Consider the following 21,479-nt stretch of genomic DNA (forward strand, 5'->3'; position numbering starts at 1 on the left):
GTAACTGTAGTCTTCCTTGGGCTATATCCAACACCTTCAGGCAAAGGTGGCAACAACCACCTTGGACACAAAGTCATGGTGGGAGGTGTGATGCCACCAGTGAAGAATAGCTGTAGAGTTAGCCAAGCAAATCTTGATTTCCAGCCCCCAGGTTGTAACCTGGAAGTAGAGAAGAACCATCACACTCCAGTTCTGGCTGGGCAGCAGTGGAAGCTGCCAGCTATGGAGGTTCTCCTGGCCTTGCCCTCATCTCTCCAAATGCAAGGAGAAAGGCAGAGCTAGGCATTACAACTTTGACAAGTCACTCTTCACAAATACACCAAAGCACACAAAACAGACTGAAATAATAACCTGCTCTCCAGGCAACTGCCCTTCACATTATGAATGTTAATGGACAAAGGCCATTTTGCTCTTAGAGCCTGGATGGAATATACCAAAGGCATCTTCAAACAGTAAACTGGGCCCATTCTTCACATAATTGAAATGAGAGCTCTGCCAAGGAGCAGTACTGTAAACTCCCAATAAAGGCCAAGGGCACCAGCAGCAGTAAGCTCCGTGGTGATGTGTAAGCAGATAGATCTGGCTGCTTGACAGTCCATTTGAAGAGTATGCAAGATCCGAGCTTGCCTGATGTTGGGGGCATGCAGGGGGAGACTAGCTTCAGTGACAGGGAGCACCATGCAGGACCAGACTGGTTCTGGCCTTCCCTCCTCCTATCCACCACCAGGCAGCTGCTAAGCATTATGTAGTTTCTGAACTCCAACACAAGCATTTCAAGTCTGACTCTGGATCTCTCCTCTAGCTGGTAGCAGATATCTATCACAAGGGAACACAATACATCTGAATGAATGCCAATTATTTTTGTTCCTGATGTCTTGCACTGATTCCCCCAGTGTGCAGGTGTCTGTGCTTGGAAGTGCCTGGTGAAAGCACAAGGGTTTTTTTCTCCACCCAGGAGACTCCTTAGCACACCACTGCCCCAGCCACCCTCCATGTTTTCCAACAACAGCTGAACAGAGCACAGAAATCAAGTGCAAGGGATTTTTTTTTTTTTATGGAAAAGAAACTAAAACAAAACCATCAAAGAAAAAGCACATCGAGAAATGCTATACCAAAAGAATACTCTGGTTTTGCACTGGCCTTTGCAGTTTGAGACATCACCATGCACTGTGCTGTCTCATGCACACCTCCTCCAGCCTCACCTTCTTCTGCAGAACCCCTGACATGATCCCAGCAGCCTTCTAGCCATGTGCTAGTTAAGACTCCCTAATAGAGGGAGTCCAGCTACCACAGTGGGTCAGTGGAGACTTACTTTTCAGTACTGCCACTGATCCCATCCATACCGGCATTCTATTGCACAGTGTTTTGGCAAATGTATTAATGTTTGTCAAGAGGCAAAAGCTACAATGAGAAGAGAGACTGCCTTCTTTCCCATGCAGTTTGTTCCCATGGAGTTAACACTGTTTCTGTCAAGTTTGCTGCTCTTCCACTTCTGTACTATCCAGGTTAGGACTTCTGAGCCAGCAAGGTTGTTAATTTAATCTTCCCATCCATAGAGGCAGTGAGGCAGGTCCCACAGTCCATGGCTGTGCTCCAATCCACTGTGACAACAGGAGCTCGGTGTCCTCCCAGGGAAAGACAGCTCTCCAGAACCTTTTCCTCACCATTTAACTGAAATAAGGAAAGCATAAGATTTTTAAGGAGGAAAATTTCTGTAGTGGGGGCAGTGCACCTGCAGAAATCAAAGCCTGCTATAGACTCCATATCCCTATAAGCATACATAACTAAGCATAAAATCAGAGAGATGTTGAGTTGTATGTAGCACACAAGAAATTTCCAGTCTCATGACAGAAGCACATGTTCTCAAGCAGCTCAGCTTCTAACATCACCCGAGCTGCTGTAATTGCACATGGCAGGCTAAGACTACTCACTGACAAGGAACATGTAAGCCTAAGATATGGCTCACATTAGCATGGGTGCTCTGAATGCCCCAGATGCAAAGTAAATTCCTTCTGATCTGCCTTGCAATAGCTTATACTGATGGCTATTGACTCAAGAGGAGGCAGGTAAAGGGCTATCAGTAACCACCTAGTTACTGCAGCACAGAAATTTGGGTATTTGAAGCCATTCAGCTTTACCCTTCATTTCATTTTAGTACACAGTAAGAGGAGAGAATCAGGCTGGGACTAACATAGCATCAGCAAGCACACAAGGCAGATTAAAAACGAGCATCAGACAACAGTTACACATTTTGCATTGAACTGGCATGCATCAATACATTTAAAAAAACAAAACTTTGTCCTAGGCACTTGGGCACTAAGAAAAACTGCTGCAGCTAAGCTTTAAGAACACAAGGAGCATACCTACTCCAGCTATATGCAGAGGGCCAAACGCTTACAGAGAGTTCAAACACCTCCTAAACACCATACACTGCTAAAATGCATGTTGTATGAAACTGAGCAGCAACTTTCACAGAGCAGGGATAGACAGGTCCTGCTTGAGACCTTCCAGTGGCTGCTGTTGCAGCCTTGTAACAAAAGCTTGTATGGATGCTTAAGAGTACTCCCCATCACTTCTCAGACTTACCTTAAAAATTACTCCTCCAGTAGAAGAGCATGTCAACATATAGCTACCCTCTGAGTCAAAAGCAAAAAGCCTCCCTCGTGGAAATTGGACTTGCTTGTAGCCACTGTACCCAGACAGAACAAAAGGACCTGTAGCTTCGCTGGGAAGATCATACTCTGACACCTTCAAACCACTTTTGTGAATATTCCACTGAATAAACTAGAATGACAAAAAGATGACAAAAGCCCATAGTATAATTCACTGGGATGACAGTAGAGAGGCCATTTGACATTAAGCAAAACAGCTATTCCTCACAAACAGAAGGTGGCATTCGACACCTGTGTAAGAGGCTATATTTATAAAACAGGCTGTAAAGGCTGTAAAAAGAGTGCCTGCTATCCATGCAAACATATGTCCTGCCTTCCACTAGCACTGCTGCCTATGTATCCTTCTACATTTCATGCAGGATCCCAGTGAGAAATTCACTTAACTCTCACCAGCCAAGGACCCACACCTTCAGGCAGGTGGCTCCCTCCCTCCCCAAGCCACACCTGTATGTATGGCTGAAGACTGCAGAAATTGAAGCTTTTATTATAAACAACAGGGAGCTGCTGACAAGGAATTCATGCTAAGTGGTCAAGGATCTGCTCCCTGGCGAAACAGATCTCAAATGTGGTGATCTCAGGGGCACAGAAACATCACCTTCACATGGATCCCCTAAGAAGGGGATGTCATCAGCAGTAGGATTTGCAGACAAGGTCCAAGACAGCTCTAGTTCTTAATACTCCTTCCAGCCACTCTTTGCAGAGACTGTATGGAGGAGGGTGGTGCTGCACACCTAAGATTACAGTCAGCAGCCTGCAGATCCTCCAGATTCTGAGGGTATTTTTACTCCTATCCCCACCATACGGGGAAGACCCCAGAAAGGATAACACTGACAGCTGACCAGTAGACTGTCACCCAGAGCCTACCTTGCCATCCTCGCCTATGCTGTAGACCGTGTTCTCATCACAGCTGAACTCAACAGAGTATACTTCCCCATCGTGTGCCGTCCAGCTCATGGCGCACTCGTGCTGCTGCATATCTGAGGGGAGAAACAGTACTGAACACTTCTTGTACTTGCACAGAGCTGAGGTTGAGAGAGGCCCTTCACATTTGTAAGTTCTCTGTCCCAGCCCTCTAAACCAGCCTGGGGGAGACCAATCCAATCCCAGTACCCTGTGCTTATTCTCCAGCATGTGGCTTTTACATGGGCCACAGAAATCATTGCCTTTAACTAGTCACCTCTTCCTCCAGCTTCACAGGGTTGCTCACATGCTCACTGTCAACTGCAGGCATTGTTTCCAAACTGCCACCTGTTTTCTTCCCCTCCCGTTGCCATCCTGTCCCGCCTCACAGCTGCTGCCAGCTCTGTCTTCCCACAGACCTGGGATCTGGGCCAGAAGCAGATCCCTCATCCACAGAAGAGGGAGGCCCAAACTGTCTTTATCACAAGGACAGGCTGAAAAGGGCAAAACCTGAGAAAGAGAAATTGCTCAGGGAAGGACCGACGTGAAGATCTTGCCTTCAACTGGAACATCACACATAAATGCCTTTCCTCAAGACTCAGCCTCTGATACTGGTACTACTATATGGCAGAGCCAAGACTGCATGGCTCAAGGGCAAGTAAACTCTCTCCTCAACAGGAGGGAAACAACAAATCCAGCAGCACTACCAGTGTCACCTGTCAATGTCCCCCAGAGAAAGTTTATGTCAATTCACTCCTGAGAGCTGTTGTTGAGGAGAGAAAACAGCTTCCACCTTGATGTTCAAGCATGTCCCACAGCTGCCTTCCTACTTGCAGAAGAAAGGCGCTGGGGGCAGCCAGCTGGGGATACCGAGGGGCCACCTCACTGCCTCGTTTCATAGAATTGTTCAGGTTGGAAAAGACCTTTAGGGTCATCAAGTCCAACTGTTAATCTAGCACTGCCAAGGCCACCACTAAACTATGTCCAGAAGCACCACACCTACAGATCTTCTAAATACCTCCAGGGATGGCAATTCAACCACTTCCCTGGGCAGCCTCTTCCAGTGCTTAAAAACCCTTTCAGTGAATAAATTTTTCCTAATAGCCAATCTAAACCTCCCCTGGTGAAACTTGAGGCCATTTCCTCTTGTCCTATCACTTGTTACTTAGGAAAAAAAAAAAAAAAAAAGAGACCAACACCCACCTTGCTACAACCTCCTTTCAGGTAGGTTTAGGAAGTGATAAGGTCTCCCCTCAGCCTTCTTTTTTCCAGACCAGACAACCCCAGTTCCCTCAGCCTCTCCTAACAGGATGTTCTCTAGGCCCTTCACCAGCTTTGCTGCACTTCCCTGGACATGCTCCAGCACCTCAACACCTTTCTTGTAGTGAGGGGCCCAAAACGGAACATGGTATTTGAGGCGTGGCCTCACCGGTGCTGAGTATGAGGGGACAGTCACTGCCCCTGTCCTGCTGGCTACACTATTTCTGATACAAGTCAGGATGCTATTGGTCTTCTTGGCCACCTGGGCACACTGCCAGCTCATATTCAGCTATTGGTCAATACCCCTAATCCTTTTCCATCATACCAAAGAGACGAACAATCCCATCCGCAGCCCCAGTGACCAGCAGGTTGCCATTGTGGTTGAACGCTGTGCAGTTAATAGCAATGGGCTCAGGCTCCAGGGAGAACTGCAGCTGGAAGGGAAAGTCTGCATTAATGCAAAGAAATGGAGCTAGGGGTGTTAAGGAGCTGATCTCCAGGGGAGGGAGTAAAGACTGTATCTAGTAGCAAGAATTCCAGTTTGAAGCCCTACATGTCTCATGACTACAGACTTCAAGGTTGGCAGCTGCATTTTACTGTGACACTGAACCAACGATTCACCTCAGCCAAGCCACAGCTTTCTTGGCCATGGCCTCAAGGCTGCAAAACCAGCTTCTGGCAGGCATTAGCTTGAGTATGTTGCTTTCTCCTGTACATCGGGGATAGTATTTCTTAAGGGTAGAGGCGAGAGATGGGATGAAGATTCCCTGCCAGAATCTGACCCATCTAAATCAAAACAATGGTGAAGATGACATGAGATGAAACCTCTGAAAGAAGCACTTCATTTAGAAACAGGGAGGGCAGGGGAAATGGCAGCAAAAAAAAAACCTTCAATGGAGCACAACTGGAGAAAGCCTCAGCAAAGCATCATTCAATCCACCTGGAACATTTCCAGTCACAAACTCTGCAGGCAGGATAGAAACAAGGCTATGGACTACTTTGAAGAATACCTCAAAAAAAACAACACACCAATAAAACAAAAAAAACACCCAAACCCAGAAGCTACTTACATTATTAATTTTTATCCTGTATGTGATAAAGGAGACAGGAGGAAGGGGGGGCAGAAAAAAGGGGTATTGAAAAGAAAGTCAGCATAATTTGGAAAGAGGGCTCCTACACATTGAAACTGAAGACATTCATTCTCAGCAAGCAGACCAAGAAAGAAAAGAAACCCAGCAAGTACCTGCTGCTTCATCGTTTTAGTGTCCCACAGTAGCAGCTTCCCAGGAACTTGGTTCACGCTTTTTCCCCCAGAGCTGACTGCTGAAAAGTCCATGTGGGAGATGGGGCTCTGGGCTGCCGCAGAACAGACAAAGGAGGCACCACTTGGGCTGCAGGCAAGCGAGAGGATCCTGTAACACAGTAAGCAGTCTGAATTACCTCTGTCCGGCACATGCCTCAAGCCCAACACTCAACTACAAGTTCTCCCGTTAAGACCCTGCAAGACAGGGTGCACTGTAAAGGAGGGCAGGATTTGTGTTCTTCGACAGATTTTGAGCACCTCCTGTTTAAAGGAGCAGTTTTATGCTACTCAGACAGGGACTGCCATTTGGATGAAGGCTATAGTCCTGCAGTTGCAGGAAAGCAACAGGAACATGTAAACTTCACCTACCTTTTCATAATCAAACCCAACAACATTTATATTTATATATAAAAATCAGTATTCTAGAGTTACCTGGGCATGTCTTCATCAATGCTGATCTCACAGAGATTCTTCTTTGCTTCTGTGTCATAAAGACGAACTGTCCCGACCCCACTGCCAAGCAATAGCTTGAAACCAGCAAGGAGGAGACGGAAGGAGGGTGAGTGATGAGTACAATGATGCTGTCCAACAACCACTAACACCACAGAGTAAATTTTTTTCTATTTATGCATTCCAATTAAACATCACTCCATTAGGGTACATCCTGTCTTTCTGTGTGTATCACACAGATTATGACTACCCCAGAGCCACAGAAGTCAAAGTAAAATCATCGCTTTCCAGTCAGAAAAGGATCTGATAGGCTCCAAGGTGGAATAAAAGCCACTTCCTAGAGTATAGCTCAACATATATATGTGCAGTCTCAATATCTAGAGGAGCAAGAATTAACAGCCTAAGTTTAAGAAAAAATTGAGTAGAAGTCACCTCCTCTTATCCAGAGGAGAATGAAGTCATCCAGAAGGGCTCACACATGCTTTATCAGTGGTGCTACAATTCAAATAAGTAAAACCATGGTGGGATGCATTATCAAAGAAAAAGCAGCAAGCCAGATCCTTTTCACTTCAGAGCCCAATTTGCTGCTGAATCCCCATGTATTTCAGAAAGAAGAACCTTTCTATCAGCAAGCAGGAAATAGATTCCACAAAGCAGAAGCAGCATCAGAACATCTACACAGATAACTTCCTTTCTAAGAGCAAAGGAAAGAGACAAGCTGTAGCACCAGCTCTTCACAGATAGCATTTTGGGGTTAGCAGCAACACATCGTCAGTGCCAGAACATGAACAATATTCCCTCAGTTGCAGGCCTGCCTTTTCACACAGCCCTGTCTCTCCACCAAGAGAGGGCATGAAACACTAGCAATAGTTCCAGGACTTAGAATACATATAATTCAAGGCTCCTCTCTAGTTACAGAGCTAGAGAAAAAGTGCTATAGGAAAAATTTAAACTGTTGTGATATTTAAACAAGCCTTGAGCTCCTTATGCACACAGCAACCCCCCAACTCGTCAGGCACCAATACAAAACTGGCTATGGAGCCCTTTTCACACCTGCACAAGTAGAATGTCAACACCACACCCCTGCTCCTCCTTCTCTGCTTCTGGCTCAGGCTACAAGTAAAGCTCCACAGCTTCCTGCTGGACAGTTCCCACAGGCTGTTGTATCAGGAGGCCTCTGCCTGCCTGCCTTTACAAGCAGCTACCTGCTCTGCCTGAAGAGAGGCACTTCTGCTAAAGGAGCTACTTCTATCCTGCAACTGTACCAGCACTGCACCTTGAGAACTTCTGACTCAAGGCAACCAGTGGTGAATTTCTTGCTCAATACACAGAGCACACTCCCCACTTTTTCTTAGACCCTATGGGCTTCATTTCCCCAGGTCCCACTAAAGAGGAAACAAACTGTTGCCCTGATCTTTTCCACAATGCAGCTATCATGAAGTTCACATACACCACACTGCAACACAACCCCAAATCATCTGCTGTGATGCTCTGTCTCCACACACAGACTACTCACCAGCCGATCACGCTTGGTTGCCCATTCCAGAGACAGCAATGGAGATTTGGAAATGGATGAAGCTTTAGTTTGCATTATAGGGTTGAAAGACCAGACTTTGATAACCCCATCCACATCCAAGCTGGCCACCCTCCGTCCAGAACAATCAACCCTATGTGCAGAAAAAAAACCAGTTGGGTATTTTTCCCCCCATAAAGTTCTCAGATGCAAGTAGATACCCCAGTAATTCTTCCTCTCCTGGCCACACACCAATTCCTTCTGCAGGAATCAACTTCCTTGCACCGCTTCCTATTCAGTCCACAGTAACTTGCACAATGAAGCACATCAAGTTCCACATACAAAGCGTAATGCCCTTAAGCAATACCATTCTGCTTTCCCTGGGATCTTCTTCCTGGCTGACATCTCCAGTCAGTCACAAAAATCTGTCTGTTCTCACTGCACAAGCTACAGGCTATTTTCAGTCCATTACCTGCAGTACATGATTGATGAATGGTGCTCCCCATACTCCTCCTGGCTCAGGACGATGAAAGGCTGCTCCTGCCTGACCCCCACAGCCTCTGCACTGCTGGCAGGCATCCTGGTTGAAGTCTCCGTTTGCTCAGCATGCAGCTCTGAGCACAGCTCTGTCTCAGCTGCACTAGTATCTATTTTCTTCTCAGCACTTTGGCCCTAAAAAGAAATCCTGTGTGAAATACAAGAAAGCAGAACCTCCAGATCAAGCTCTTCAGCCACCCCAGCCCACTGGGAGAAAAAATCCAAGGAGCTGCACTGACACAAAAGCATTGTCTGCTCAACACCCCTTCTGCCAGGGACCTTTCTGAGCACAAAGATACCAAGCTGCACAATTGCACCATTTAATATGGCCTCCTTGGTTGTAGAGTCCCTTATATCCCCCCTCCACATGCTCAGCCACACACTTTCCTGGAAGAATTAAAGGAACCACAACATCTGTTTGGCATACCTCAGCTGGTATCAGAGGCCCATTTTGATGCCATTAGAGTACAGCTTCACAAACAAACATATTTCAAGGAATTCTTGCATTCAGCAATATAAGTTACGTCCATGTAATACGCAGTTCAGTAAACCTGCACAAAAGCTCTTGTTGGATGGTGAGCCCCAGGCATAGATTATCCTCATCTGCCAAAGATTTAGTCCATGCACACTGGGGCAACCACTGCAACCAACTGATTGATAACAGTAGAGTTGGCACAAGAGTCCAAAAGCTTAAAACCCAATTTGACAGGGCAGAGAGAACGAGTTTTATGAGGTGAAGGTATCTGAATGAGAAAAGATTTGCACTGCAGCAAACAGCAGTGTTTGAAAGCAGCTTAGTCTTCCATTGCCACAGGAAGCTGAACAAGAAGCAGATACAGCACATAATGCAAAGCACTTGACACTGTACCACAACATCCTTCCCTCTAAACTGGAGAGACATGAATTTGATGAATGGACCACTTGGTAGATAAGGAATTGTCTGGATGGTCACACTCAATGAGTTGTGGTCAACAGCCAGCGGTGAGTGGCATTCCTCAGGGGTCAGTACTGGGACCAGCACTATTTAACACCTTTATCAGCAACATGGATGGTAGGATCAAGTACACTCTCAGCAGGTCTGCCGACCACACCAAGCTGTGTGGTGCAAGCAACACACTGGAGAGAAGAGATGCCATCCAGAGGGACCTCAGCAGGCTTGAGGTGAGCCTGTGCAAACCCAATGAAGTTCAACAAGGCCAAGTGCAAGGTCCTGCACAAGGGTCAGGGCAATCCCAAGCACAAATACAGGCTGGGCAGAGAATGAATCAAGAGCAGCCCTGAGGAGAAAGGCTTGGAGATGTTGGTGGACAAGAAGGTCAACATGACCTGGCAATGTGTGCTTGCAGCCCAGAAAGCCAACGATATCCTGGGCTGCATCAAAAGAAGCATGACCAGCAGGTTGAAGGAGGCAATTCTCTCCCTCTACCCTGTTCTCGGGAGACCCCACCTGGAGTACTGCATTCAGCTCTGGGGCTCCCAACCAAAGGCAGCCATGGACCTGTTGGAACATGTCCAGAGGAGGGCCATGAAAACAATCAGAGGGCTGGAGCACCTTCCTGTGAAGACAGGCTGAGAGAACTGTGGTTATTTAACTAGAAGGAAACACTCCAGGGAGACCTTACAGCAGCATTCTAGTACCTGAAGGGAGCATACAAGAAAGTTGGAGGGGGACTTTTTACAGAGGCACATAGCAAGAGGACAAGGGTATGAAATGGCCTTAAATTGAAACAGGGTAGATTTAGATTAGATATTCTTTAGATAAAGAATAAATTCTTTACTGTAAGGGTGTGGGACACAGGAATAGGTTGCTCAGAGAAGCTGTAGATGTCCCATCCATGAAAGTGTTCAAGGCCAGGTGGGATGGGGTTTTGAGCAACCTGGTCTAGTGGAAGCTGCTCCTGCCCACAGCGGAGGGGTTGGAACTATATGACCTTTAAGGTTCCTTCCAACCCAAACCATTCTGTGATAAGCCAGTAAAAGACCTGCAAGCATTCCTTTGCTAAACCATCCTCTAAAGATTAAATGCTCCAAAACTGTTTTGAAACCCTGTTCCCTAACACATCCTTGCATTATTTATAGTAGCTTCACATCTTGAGCAATGGGTCAAACACTGGATAATAAAATAATCTGAAATCACAAAGCTAGAAAAGATTGGGAAATAAATCCAAGAATGCCCCTCTGTGTTATTTTATGTGGAGAGATAACAACCAATGAACGACAGTCATGTGAAAAAAGTGCTGCCACCTTTCAGTTTCCTTTTTGCTCACACACATTGAGAACAAAGCTAAATACTATCAACTTCAAACACTGCCTTAACCTGGAAGGTCACAAAACAAGGGAAGTCAAAGGATACTTAGGGGAAGCTGGGCTTTGCAATTTTCTGACCAACGTTTAATTAAGAAGTGTTTTAGATAGTACACCAGTGAGCATTCAAGGTTATGAGAGAACTTTTCCTCATGGCTATCTCCTCTCTAAAGCAGTGCTCCCCATCACAGAACAGCCATATCTACTGGCTATTAGGCAACAGTCGCTCTGCACCGTTTCTCCCCCAAGGGAGTGCCTGAGATGCTGCCATCGTTCCTCCTGCGCTGTTATCCTTTGACCACATGCCTGCTGAAAGCCAAACAATATACAGGTGAACAGAAGTAGTCCACTGCCCTTCAGCAGTTAAAATTGAGGACACAGTTTTACTATTTCAGTAGATTAGAAAGAACAGTACACCCCCAGGCAGACCTGCACTATACAGTACAAAAGAACTCCAAAAAGCAAACATCACTCCTATCCAGAAAAACTTTCTATCAACTTCTTCTGTCCCACAGAGAGCCTGCACAAACCAGCATAAGAACACACAGAAGAGAACTCACTTGAGCAGAATGGGTCAGCCAAGCCCTTTGCCACTAAGGAATGGGGATTATAACACAGTATGTGAACAAAACCATTAAGCCAGATAAAACATACGCCCTCCACAACCAGGCTGTTGAAAAGATCACGACAAAAGACAACTCTTCTTCCATTTGAAATGTCAATACTGATTCCTTTCTAGGAACACAGAATGATCTGAGTAGCAACTCAGAAGTGTAACAGGAACACTTGCACTTGTTGTACCACATAGTACAACAAACTACAAAAACCCTGTAGCCCTCCACTTCCCAGCCCTGCGGCATTGCCTGGTACCTGAAAGGTCCCTTTGGAAAGCAGTTCCTTCCTTTCTTTCCCATGCTCTTGCAAGCGCTTCTGCCGCTGCTGCAGGGAACTTGACTCGCCTGCTAATCCACTGAAGTGGCTCTTCCCATCCTTACAGCTCACTGTTCCTTCTTTTCCTTTGGCACTCTAGAAGGCAGAGGAATGATTTGGCAAAGTTACACTTGTGCTAGGCTGCAGAACAAAAAGCAAAAGAGGTGGCAAAGAAATCAAGCACCTGCAAGGCCTCCACAAGACCCCATATAACAGCAGCTGTTCTTGTGCTGCATTCAGGCCCAGCATAAACTTGCAAGGAAGGAAAGGACACTTCATTTTTTCAGGTGGAAGCAAAAGCTTAAAGCAGTGCTGTGCTGCAAAGTAACTCCTTGGATACCGAGCACCTTTCAATAAAAACAGTGGAGAATTACCTGGTGATTTGTTGGTTCTTTCTTCCCTAGCAGCATACTGCCAGTCTGCATTGGAGAAGCCCCACCTGGATGGGCTGGTCTGGAAGGGCCCTTTTTACTTTGTGAGAGAAAAGAGGACAGAAAGCCTCCCCGGGACTGAAGAGAATGCGCAGTACTCCTCTGACTGCAGGTCATATCACTAATTAAAAAATAAAATTAAGAACAAAAAAACAACCCAAACAAAAAACAAAAAACTCAAAACACACAAACCACACCAAACAGAATATGAAATTGTAGCCAGACAGCCTGATCAAAGACCACCCAACAAGCAAAGTGCCAGCTGTATGAACCACTAGAGGACAGATGTCCCTTTCCAAGCCAATGGACTGCTATGCATTTAAAAAAAGAGTTTCAAAACATCCTGTTAGTGCCTAGAGCAGATCATAATTACTACAACCAAAGCTCACTTCTCAGAGATGCCATTGAAACAGCGGGCTCAACTGTTGCTGAATCTCCTGTAATGCCACCTCAAACTGCTTCCACTCCATCTGGTTAGTTTAGAAAGACCCAAAGGGAAAGGCAGATTTCTAAAGAACCTATTCAGCTGGGATTCCACTTCTAAGCATAAAACAGACCTACTTTGAAATGCATTCAGTATCCAGTGTTTTACTGAACATCTTCAGATATTCAGCAAGTCATGTTCAGCAATTTCAAAGCACAGGCCCTCAAGCATCTCAAAAACTAGACCCAAAGTAAGAAAGTTTAGGTCCATTTCTATGATTACACACACCTCCCTTCTCAACCCACAATGACAAGAACAGCAGCTGCTTCCCAGAAGGTAACTGTCTGACCTCACTCCGCTACAGCTTCCTCAGAGCAGAGCAGCACCCAGGAGAAGGGGAATACAAGCATCTTCACTGTGTCCATCCTCTCTTCTAGGAAGGAATTATTCTACCCAAGTTGGGCTTTGGGTTCAGCACACATGGAAAAAGCAATCAGAACTGGCCCCTAGACTAAAAGACAAAGTTGTGCACACAAGAAATGCCACTTCTTAGGCAAGTTTTTCTAACACAAATTGACAAAAATTAATATGGGAATAAATTATCCTATCCTTCATGTCACTGTCCCCCATGTGTGCAGATGAACATCAGGGCTTTCCACACTGAATAGTTAAAAAAATCTCAAATTAAACTCTTGTAGCCGGTCCTGTGCAGAGTGTACAGTGCAGTTATCAAGACAGTTCAGACACTTAAGTCTATCAGACAATTTTTAGATTAAAACAAAGACTTTGTGTGTGGCCTCTGCCGCAACTTCTATTTGTCACTGTCAGCAGGATAATTTGATCACCCGCCCTCTGTCTGAATAGAACTGAAAGAAGCACATGAGAAAGTCAAAGCCCCAGTAGTACTAATACCTTGCGGCTAAGCTACATTTGCTTTCAGATCCTTTTAAAGAAAGAAAACATCTCAACACCATAATGAATTCAAACACAGACTTTCTTTTCATGACTGTGTACCGGGGGGAGGGGAAAAAAAGTTTAAATAATTACACAAGCCGTATCACTGTGTATGTTGCCCAGTTTCCACAGATAGGAATACAATGGATGTAACCATAAAACACCCTTTAACTGCAACAAGTTTATAGGGAATTCTCTGCATAACTGAGCCTCACAGAAAACACCCTCCTTTTCCCCCAACTATGCAAAAGCAGGAAGGCATCTCTGCATAAGAATGACCCTTTTGGGTCACACAGAAAGAACGTTTTCAAAACAACACAGGGCACTCACCTACTGCACCACAGACACTAAGTAAATAGGAACCAAGAGTCAATCCACTTCAGTTGAGCAGTACTGCAGGGTATTGCACTGCTACTAGTACCCTGACTGCCCAGAACACCTTGGTGTAATGCCGAGAGGCGAGCAGAATCACTTCCATGTGTACTTGGGCTCTCATTGACTGGCAAAAATCTGTCTACCAAATGGCAGGAGAGATGCCCATCATGAATACCCCCATTAAACCCACTTAGGTCACCAGAATTTCTGCCTGGATGTCTTTCTGCATTGATTCCTGGCAAAGGGGACAAGTAAATAACCCTCCAGGAGCCTCCCTGACCCAATAAAAGCAGCAGAGCCTGTCCACACCTCCTCCCCTGCAGGCACTTACAGCTCAGAGTCCCCTAGCCGATCCATGTTGGCCACATATGCAGGTAACTTGTGATGCACAACTGCTTGTTCCACCTGAAATTCCTCTTTCTTCATGCGAGAGGATTCAGCCTGCAAAGCAAACAACTACGGGAGAAAAGAGCAAAGTAAACAAAGGGTCACTGAGATTCACCTCCTTCCCACTTGCTGAAATATTTACTCCTTTTATTTCAACAGCCCTAGAAGGGTGGGGAGGGAATAGTGTCACTCTGACTGGCTAAGCACCACACTAGTCCAAGTAATCAAGACAATCAGTACTTTACACACATGAAACTGGAGCCTAAGGAAAACCCTTCACGCCTCTCCTTGGGCTGTTGCTGTAAGAACATTAATGGGGCTGGTAACTAGAGCTGGCCAGGGCAGAGCTGATCAGCCACCCCATGCGTGCAGTTCAAGGCCAGGGCAATGCATGTGACTGGCAGCAGTGATGTATGGGCACTGAGCCTAGAAGGTAATCTTCCCACGGCCAAGGGTTTGGTGAGCTGGCAGAGTGCACTGATGACAACACCATCAGGTCACCCCAAAACCCAGTTCCACACCATGCCCAGCTCCCTCCCAAGCATGACCAAGTGAGATTTATCTCCACATTGTGAAGAAACATATTTTTCTTTTTTCCATTTAGCAGAGAGGAACCTCAGGATGCAGCTTTCTGTGACAGATGTGGTTTATGCCTGTGACTCTTGTTCACATGAGTTCCTCAGGCTTTTCTGTTTCCATACATTCGTTTTTCAGATATAATTCTTTTTCCTTTTACCACAGTATTTAAGGAAAAAAGTTACAGGAAGAAAAAGGAGCTTTAGAAATCCAGTTTGCTATTTACATATTTGCATTGTTTCAAGTAGTGATTCTCATTTCATGGTTATTTTCAACTAGCATTGAGTTAAACCTGTACTCTGTAGGTAGCTGCTTGCTCTTCTGACTTGAGCTGTTCAAAAAGGAAAGTCCAATTTTAGTCTGCCTATTTGCCAGAGAAATCTTATCTGGTCTGTAAGTGATATCAATCAACACACCAAAACAGCTTTAATTTTACTAAAAGTACAGAATACAAAATTGGAGGAAATAGAGGAGCCTTGTTTCAAAACATACCTGATCCTGCTGTTCCCATCCACTGACCATCTTTGCAGAATCCTCCTGTCAAAATCTGCCTGATCCACTGACTTCATACAGTACAGTGACAAACCTCACCTTTCATAAAAAAGCCTCCTTTCTGAAATCAATTATTCTATTTTACTTCAACAGTTTTACTACAAATGAACAGCATTGATCAGCCACCAAAAGAGTTGAAACACGAAGCACAACATACAACGTAACATTTTGTAACACAGGAGGTAAAACAACTTATTTTACCGAAGTAATCATGCAGGGAGAGCTTTTACTTGTTATGTTTGAGGAAGTGAAACTAAAGTAGTGCTTACATGAATAAGGCTTCCCACTTGCACATGATCATCCACATGTGATCCATAATTTAGAAAGTTCTTAAACTGCAGATTTCCAAAATCTCTCTCATAGGACATTATACTGGAAAGGGACTGACTCATGTTATATATTCTTATACCATCTAAGCATCTGCCCACGATACTGTCAAACACAAGACAAGGAGATGGGCAACATTTTGTCTGAACCAGTCAGACCTTCTTATGGTTTCCTGTAAGGTCTAGAGTTGAAAAAAAAATATTCACAACTTTTCCATTAGTTGATCTAAATTGCTTTGGTGCGTGCCAACCACACTGAAGTGGCCATTTCAGAAGTAATGTTTTACTGCCTCTTTGTCTGTTTTTATTGCTCCACCAGCTAAAATCTGGAAGTGACTAAATACTATTCAGAAGTTTACATCCAAAGTCAGCTATATATGCCCTTAACCTGCCACTAGTTTCAGCTTCTCTTGACTTGCACAGTATCCAGCCACCTGTCAGACAGTACAGGGAGAAGGATCACCTCCAGTGGAGGGACAGCAATACTCTAAATAGACATTTTATATGATCACAACCCCAAGTTTGCTGGAGACAGCTGAAAAATAAACCAAAATAACAAAGGCCTTAGAGGAGAATCTGACTTGGAATAACTGCACTGAACAGTTACAGCTTTCTTGAATAGATGGAACCAATTTTACAAAAAACTTAGAGCCTCATACAGTCAGCAACTAAAGACTGACTTCAGTTCTGACCTTATGCCGCAATGATTCATTTTCTTCTTGTATGAGACTGCTCCTGAGACATTCAGCTTCAAAGTTCAAAATGACTGGAACTGGTGAGGAACGTTAAAGAAAACCAAGGCAAGAACTTGTATGCACCAGACTTAATTCTAAAAGTCAGCACTCCATACCAGCCACTTGCCCGTAAGACAGCAAAGCCGCTCAGCCCATACAACTAACAAGAAGTTATGTGCAAGGTCAGAAGACTAGTAACAGCTTAGTTACCTAAGCCAACTTTGTACTTTACTGTTGCACAAACTATCTGACATAAGACTTTGCAAGGATTTTTAAATCCTTCCTTTTTACATGACCAAAGTGGAAGACAAGACAAGTTATGTTACTGCATTAGTGTACACTAAAGACACAGTTCAAGATGATCTGTATTTCAGCTGCAGTGTAAACCTGTCCATCAGCAAACAAGGTCAGAACTCTGTAGTGGGGGACAAAAGCAGTTACTTCTGCCAGTGTTGAACTTTAATAGGAAAGTGAGCTGTCCCTAGACAATGTTGTGAACATAGGTACCCGCAGAAGAGTCTAGCAGGAGATGCTAGTTCAGTTATGGACTATGACCCAAGGTTGCATGCCTGTTTCGTACTATGCCAAGCAAAGAGGAAAAGCATTTCAGAACAAAATGTGCACTTCCAGTCACTTGCATAGTGACAAGTTACTATGGCTGAACAACCACAACTGTCTGCACCCAGGGAATATAATATATCAGATAATTGAACAATAATTATTCCAACATCCTCTGGTAAACACCAGCTTCCTATTAAGTCTTGGCTCCAAACCTGAAAGCAGCAAGCTCTGCAACATTATATTCTTGACACCACTGTTAATAGTAAGCATTTTACTAGTACCAGGGCAAGGGAGATTTAACTATTAGTTGCAAAAAAGGATATGCATGCACTGAAACAAGACGCTCAGGAAGTTGTGCAGAGACACAATAAATGTATCTGCCCACTGGCGCGAGAAATAGGTGGCAAAGGTGGGGTTGGAGTCTGGGGCAGGGAGGAAGGGCAGGACAAACCAATCCTTCCACTCCGCCTGGTTCTGGAGCTCAGAGGCCTGCTTGAGGAAAAACTCCTGCGCCTTGTCATTGCGGCTGGTCTGAAATACAGCAAGAAGAAAAGGGCTCACGCTTTCATTAATGCCACCACGTGGGTTCTAGTAATATTTGCTCTCTGTTATGAGCACACTAACAACTACTTTCATCACCCAACAGAGCACATGGTTAGAGTTAACAGATTCATCAGGGAACAAAAGCACCCCAAATACACCAGGAAAACGCATTTAATTTGACCTTCTTTCTACTCACCAGTCTTGTTTAAAGGCTGAGGCAAGTTAAACTAATCACACTGATTTCCAGCTAAACCAGTGCAGTTTATGCACTAAAACATCAGCATTTACATACAGAACCAAAGCAGACTTCAAATCTACAGAAGACATAGCCTGAAAAGGTTTCCATCCGATACATTATTCGGGAACACAGGACAAGTATGCCCAAGGGCAAGTATAGGGCAAAACAAAACATGAGAAAACTCACTTCCAGAAATTTGCATTAGATTTTCACTCCTCCAGCAGCACACATCATTAAAGATTTTCAGTCAGGGAACAAAATCAAGGAGGTAAGATAACAAGAAATGAAACACAAAATCCTGACAGGTATTTGTCTACTGTTTGTCCGAGCCCTGCCTGTGTAACAGTTTCCTTTGACTTTCCTAGTGTTTCAACAAGATACACTCTGCTCCATTTTAAACTCATTATTTTCTGTCCTATTCAAAGCAAACAAAAACCATTCACTTATTTTCTCTCCCACAATACCTTGTACAGATTTGAAGCCCACTTCTCACCTCTCAAACTAAAACTCACCTCCACAAACTTCAAGTCATCTTTTTTCTTCTGGACCCTCCAGCTCCCTTGATGCTTTAACAACTGTGGTACCTCAAAGGAGTGGCTGAGTCCTGACAGCAGGTTAGAGTGGAAGGAACACAGACAATCCTGCCTGTTGATCCCCAACGCTGCAGTAACAGCTCTACTGCTGCCTGCTCCATCATTCCATATTCTACATTGGAGCAGTTGACTACTACCTGCATACAGGTGCTTGGGGCTTTCCTCCTGCTCATTTCTTCATACTCATGAAGACTGCTTTGAGCACTGTTCTTGTCCTTCTCTGTTCTCATGGCAATACCCCACAAGGAGGTGTTTACAAACCTCGTGATCTTTCCCAGTATCCAAGTTATTAACAGAGGCTGAGCAGGACTAACATCTAGTCTGAGGGGGACCTGCCTTCATATCCTAGTATCTTGCCCCAACTAACTGTATTTCTCATCTGAGCTCCCCTATCCTGCTTACAAACTTGTCATGCAAGCCTGCGTGACATTCCTTACTATGCTCCTGATATACGACACATCAATCGCTTGTCCCTTACCCACCAGGCCTGTCAGGGGTTCACAAGGATATTTCATTGCTATGGTTTCAGAGACCCGGTTCTTTTTAAAACAGAAGCCTAAAAAAACCAAACACTACCTGAACAGTATGGACAAGGTAGTATCGGAATAAGCTGGTTTTCAGCTTGTTCACTGTTGGCCGGTACACATCTTCCAAACGGCTGAAGAGGCGTCGGTCCAGGTAACTCCAGTAATCCCGCAGGGCAGCCAGATCATAGCTCTGAACAAACTGCTGCAGCTGGTCCACTATCTTATCCACCTAAAGAGGGCAAAATGGGGAACACTACAGTCATGTGAGGGCTCTTCCAGCACAAGAGACTTTCTGTAACTTAACACTGAGAAGCTTTAACTGCACAAATAATAACACAATCCAGCACTTATGCATTAGCTATTTTCCTAATCCTAGAAACACTCTGCATTTTGTATTAGCATTCTTCCACTCTGCAGCACCTTCCAAACAAAAAAAATTTAAAAAAAAAAGACATGAAAGAACATAGCCAAGCAGATTTTGACAAAAAGATCATATGCCGTTAATGCAGTTGGTGGGTTTTTTTGCATGTAAGCAAAACTTTCCACTTTTAAAAGAAGTCAGTTGATAACAGCAAAACAGGAATAACGTGATTAAGTGTTCAAAACTCAACAGCAGCACCTGGAAAACTTATTTTTAGACTAAAAGGAAAAAACTATTTAGCCAACAGAAAGAGGAAGAAAGAACCATTGTACTGCAATCTTTGAAGTACCTTTATCTTTAATAACATCCTCTACTAACAAGACTGGCATTAAAGTTTGAAACAGAAGGGGGTTTTGCCATTATGACTCTGAAAATCACTTCTGCAGTACCAATACAGCAGAACTGTGGTGTGGGAATAGTTGGGGTTTTTTTCTCATTGATTTCTGATGGCCAAGACAGGCATCAGGGGGGAAAAAAAAGTTGGTAGTTTAATTTTCTCTAGGTTGCAAAGTTGTTCAAATATGTGGTTTGCTCCCCCTCATCAGTTAATATCTTAGGACATCACCCAGCTTCTGTCTCTGTGGTTCCTACAGATAAAAGGAACTGAAGTCTAAGTCTGTGACGCCAACAGTCCTTTCTTGGACAATACAGTTTCAATTAAATCAACTGTTTTCCAACCTCTAAACATTAGCAAAGTGCTGAAATTTTTTAAAATAAAAGCAATATGCTTTATGAATTATGAAGGCAGTGCTTGTACTATTGTTAAAGGAAACTGTTCAGAACACTACATTCAGTGCCCAGCACTGCTGCTACAGGAACGTGAAGCTCACACAAAGGGCTGAGACTGTATTTTTGAGGCTGTCAAATTCTGCACCAACTTTCACACATCTAGCAAGGCAGGTGGTGCTTAAGACATGTAAACTCCAGTGCGGAGCTGTAAAGCCGCCAGATAAAAGTCTCACGGCTGAGAAAATATGCAGGCAAAGAGATGTCCTCCCGCCGCTGCCCACTCGAACGCGCGGCTGCTCCGTCCCCCTCGGCACGAAGCTGAGAAGCCCCCGCGCGTTACCGGGGGCCGAGGGTGCACAGGCGGCGGCCCGGGAAGGGCCGAGCAGGCCGCCGGCGCGGGACGGCTGCCCGGGAGCTGCGGCCCCCGGCTGGGAGCTCAGGCGAGGGGCTGGCACCCACCGCCGCTGCCCTGCACCGCCGCCACTTCGTAGCCAAGCGGCGCAGAGCCTCCCAACAGCCAGAGCCCCCCGCCGGGCGGCCGCGCGTACATCGGCTGCGGCAGGGCCAGGTGGCGGCCCCCACCGCCGCGATGCGGAGGGTCCTGCCCGTGCGGCCGGCCGGGCCCCGGCGACCGACCCAGCCCGGGCAGCTGGGGGGCGGCCGTCCCTGAAGCGAGCTGCTTCCGCGGGAAGGCACGGGGGCTCGGAGCGCCGCTCCCAGAGCCGCCCCGCTCGCGCAGCCCCGGGAGCGGGTGCGCAGAGGGGCGCCCGCGGCCTGCCCGGGAACAGCGGCCTCCCCAAGGGCCACCCGCGGCCAGCCGGGAGCGGGGACGCGGCCACCACTCACCCGGAAGCCCTTCTCCCGGTCCGCCTTGATCTCCGCGTCCAGCTGCTTCAGGGCTGCGGTGAAGCCGCGGAACAGCAGATACTCCCGCACCAGCTCGTCCGTCCGCTCCGCCGCCGCCGCCATGGGAGCCCCGCGGCGCCGCCCGCCCACGGCCGAGGGTAGGGGGAGCCCGGCCCGGCGGCAGCAGAGCCGCAGCCCCCAGCGAACCTTGCCGCGCCCACCCGGCGCGAGGCGCGCCGGGGCTTGTAGTCCCCAACTAGCACATGCGCACGACCCGCCCGCCTTTTCCCGCCTCTTCGTTGCTACCCTCCCCGCTGGCGTCCACTGCCCGCGTTTTTCCCGCCTCCTTATTGGCCGCCGCCGGGCACCGGAGGCGTTCCGATTGGCTCTCCG

At 46.0% G+C, this 21,479-nt stretch overlaps 1 protein-coding gene across 1 annotated transcript; it reads right to left on the reverse strand.

Annotated features, from left to right (window-relative positions):
• Positions 1–1,027: 1,027 nt before the first annotated feature.
• On the reverse strand, positions 1,028–21,343 carry WDR91 (WD repeat domain 91). The gene is made up of 15 exons (XM_080393265.1): positions 21,087–21,343; positions 19,140–19,319; positions 17,513–17,720; positions 16,587–16,669; positions 14,385–14,509; positions 12,244–12,421; positions 11,810–11,965; positions 8,571–8,770; positions 8,102–8,252; positions 6,568–6,662; positions 6,076–6,244; positions 5,158–5,266; positions 3,537–3,649; positions 2,587–2,784; positions 1,028–1,671 (listed from the first exon to the last, which is right to left on the reverse strand). Exons 1-15 carry the CDS (start codon positions 21,207–21,209, stop codon positions 1,507–1,509), a joined length of 2,253 nt encoding a protein of 750 aa, XP_080249391.1. The 5' UTR covers positions 21,210–21,343; the 3' UTR covers positions 1,028–1,506.
• Between the last annotated feature and the right edge of the window lie 136 nt (positions 21,344–21,479).

Source organism: Falco punctatus (genome assembly GCF_963210335.1).
Source record: "Falco punctatus genome assembly, chromosome: 6".
NCBI lineage: Eukaryota > Metazoa > Chordata > Aves > Falconiformes > Falconidae > Falco > Falco punctatus.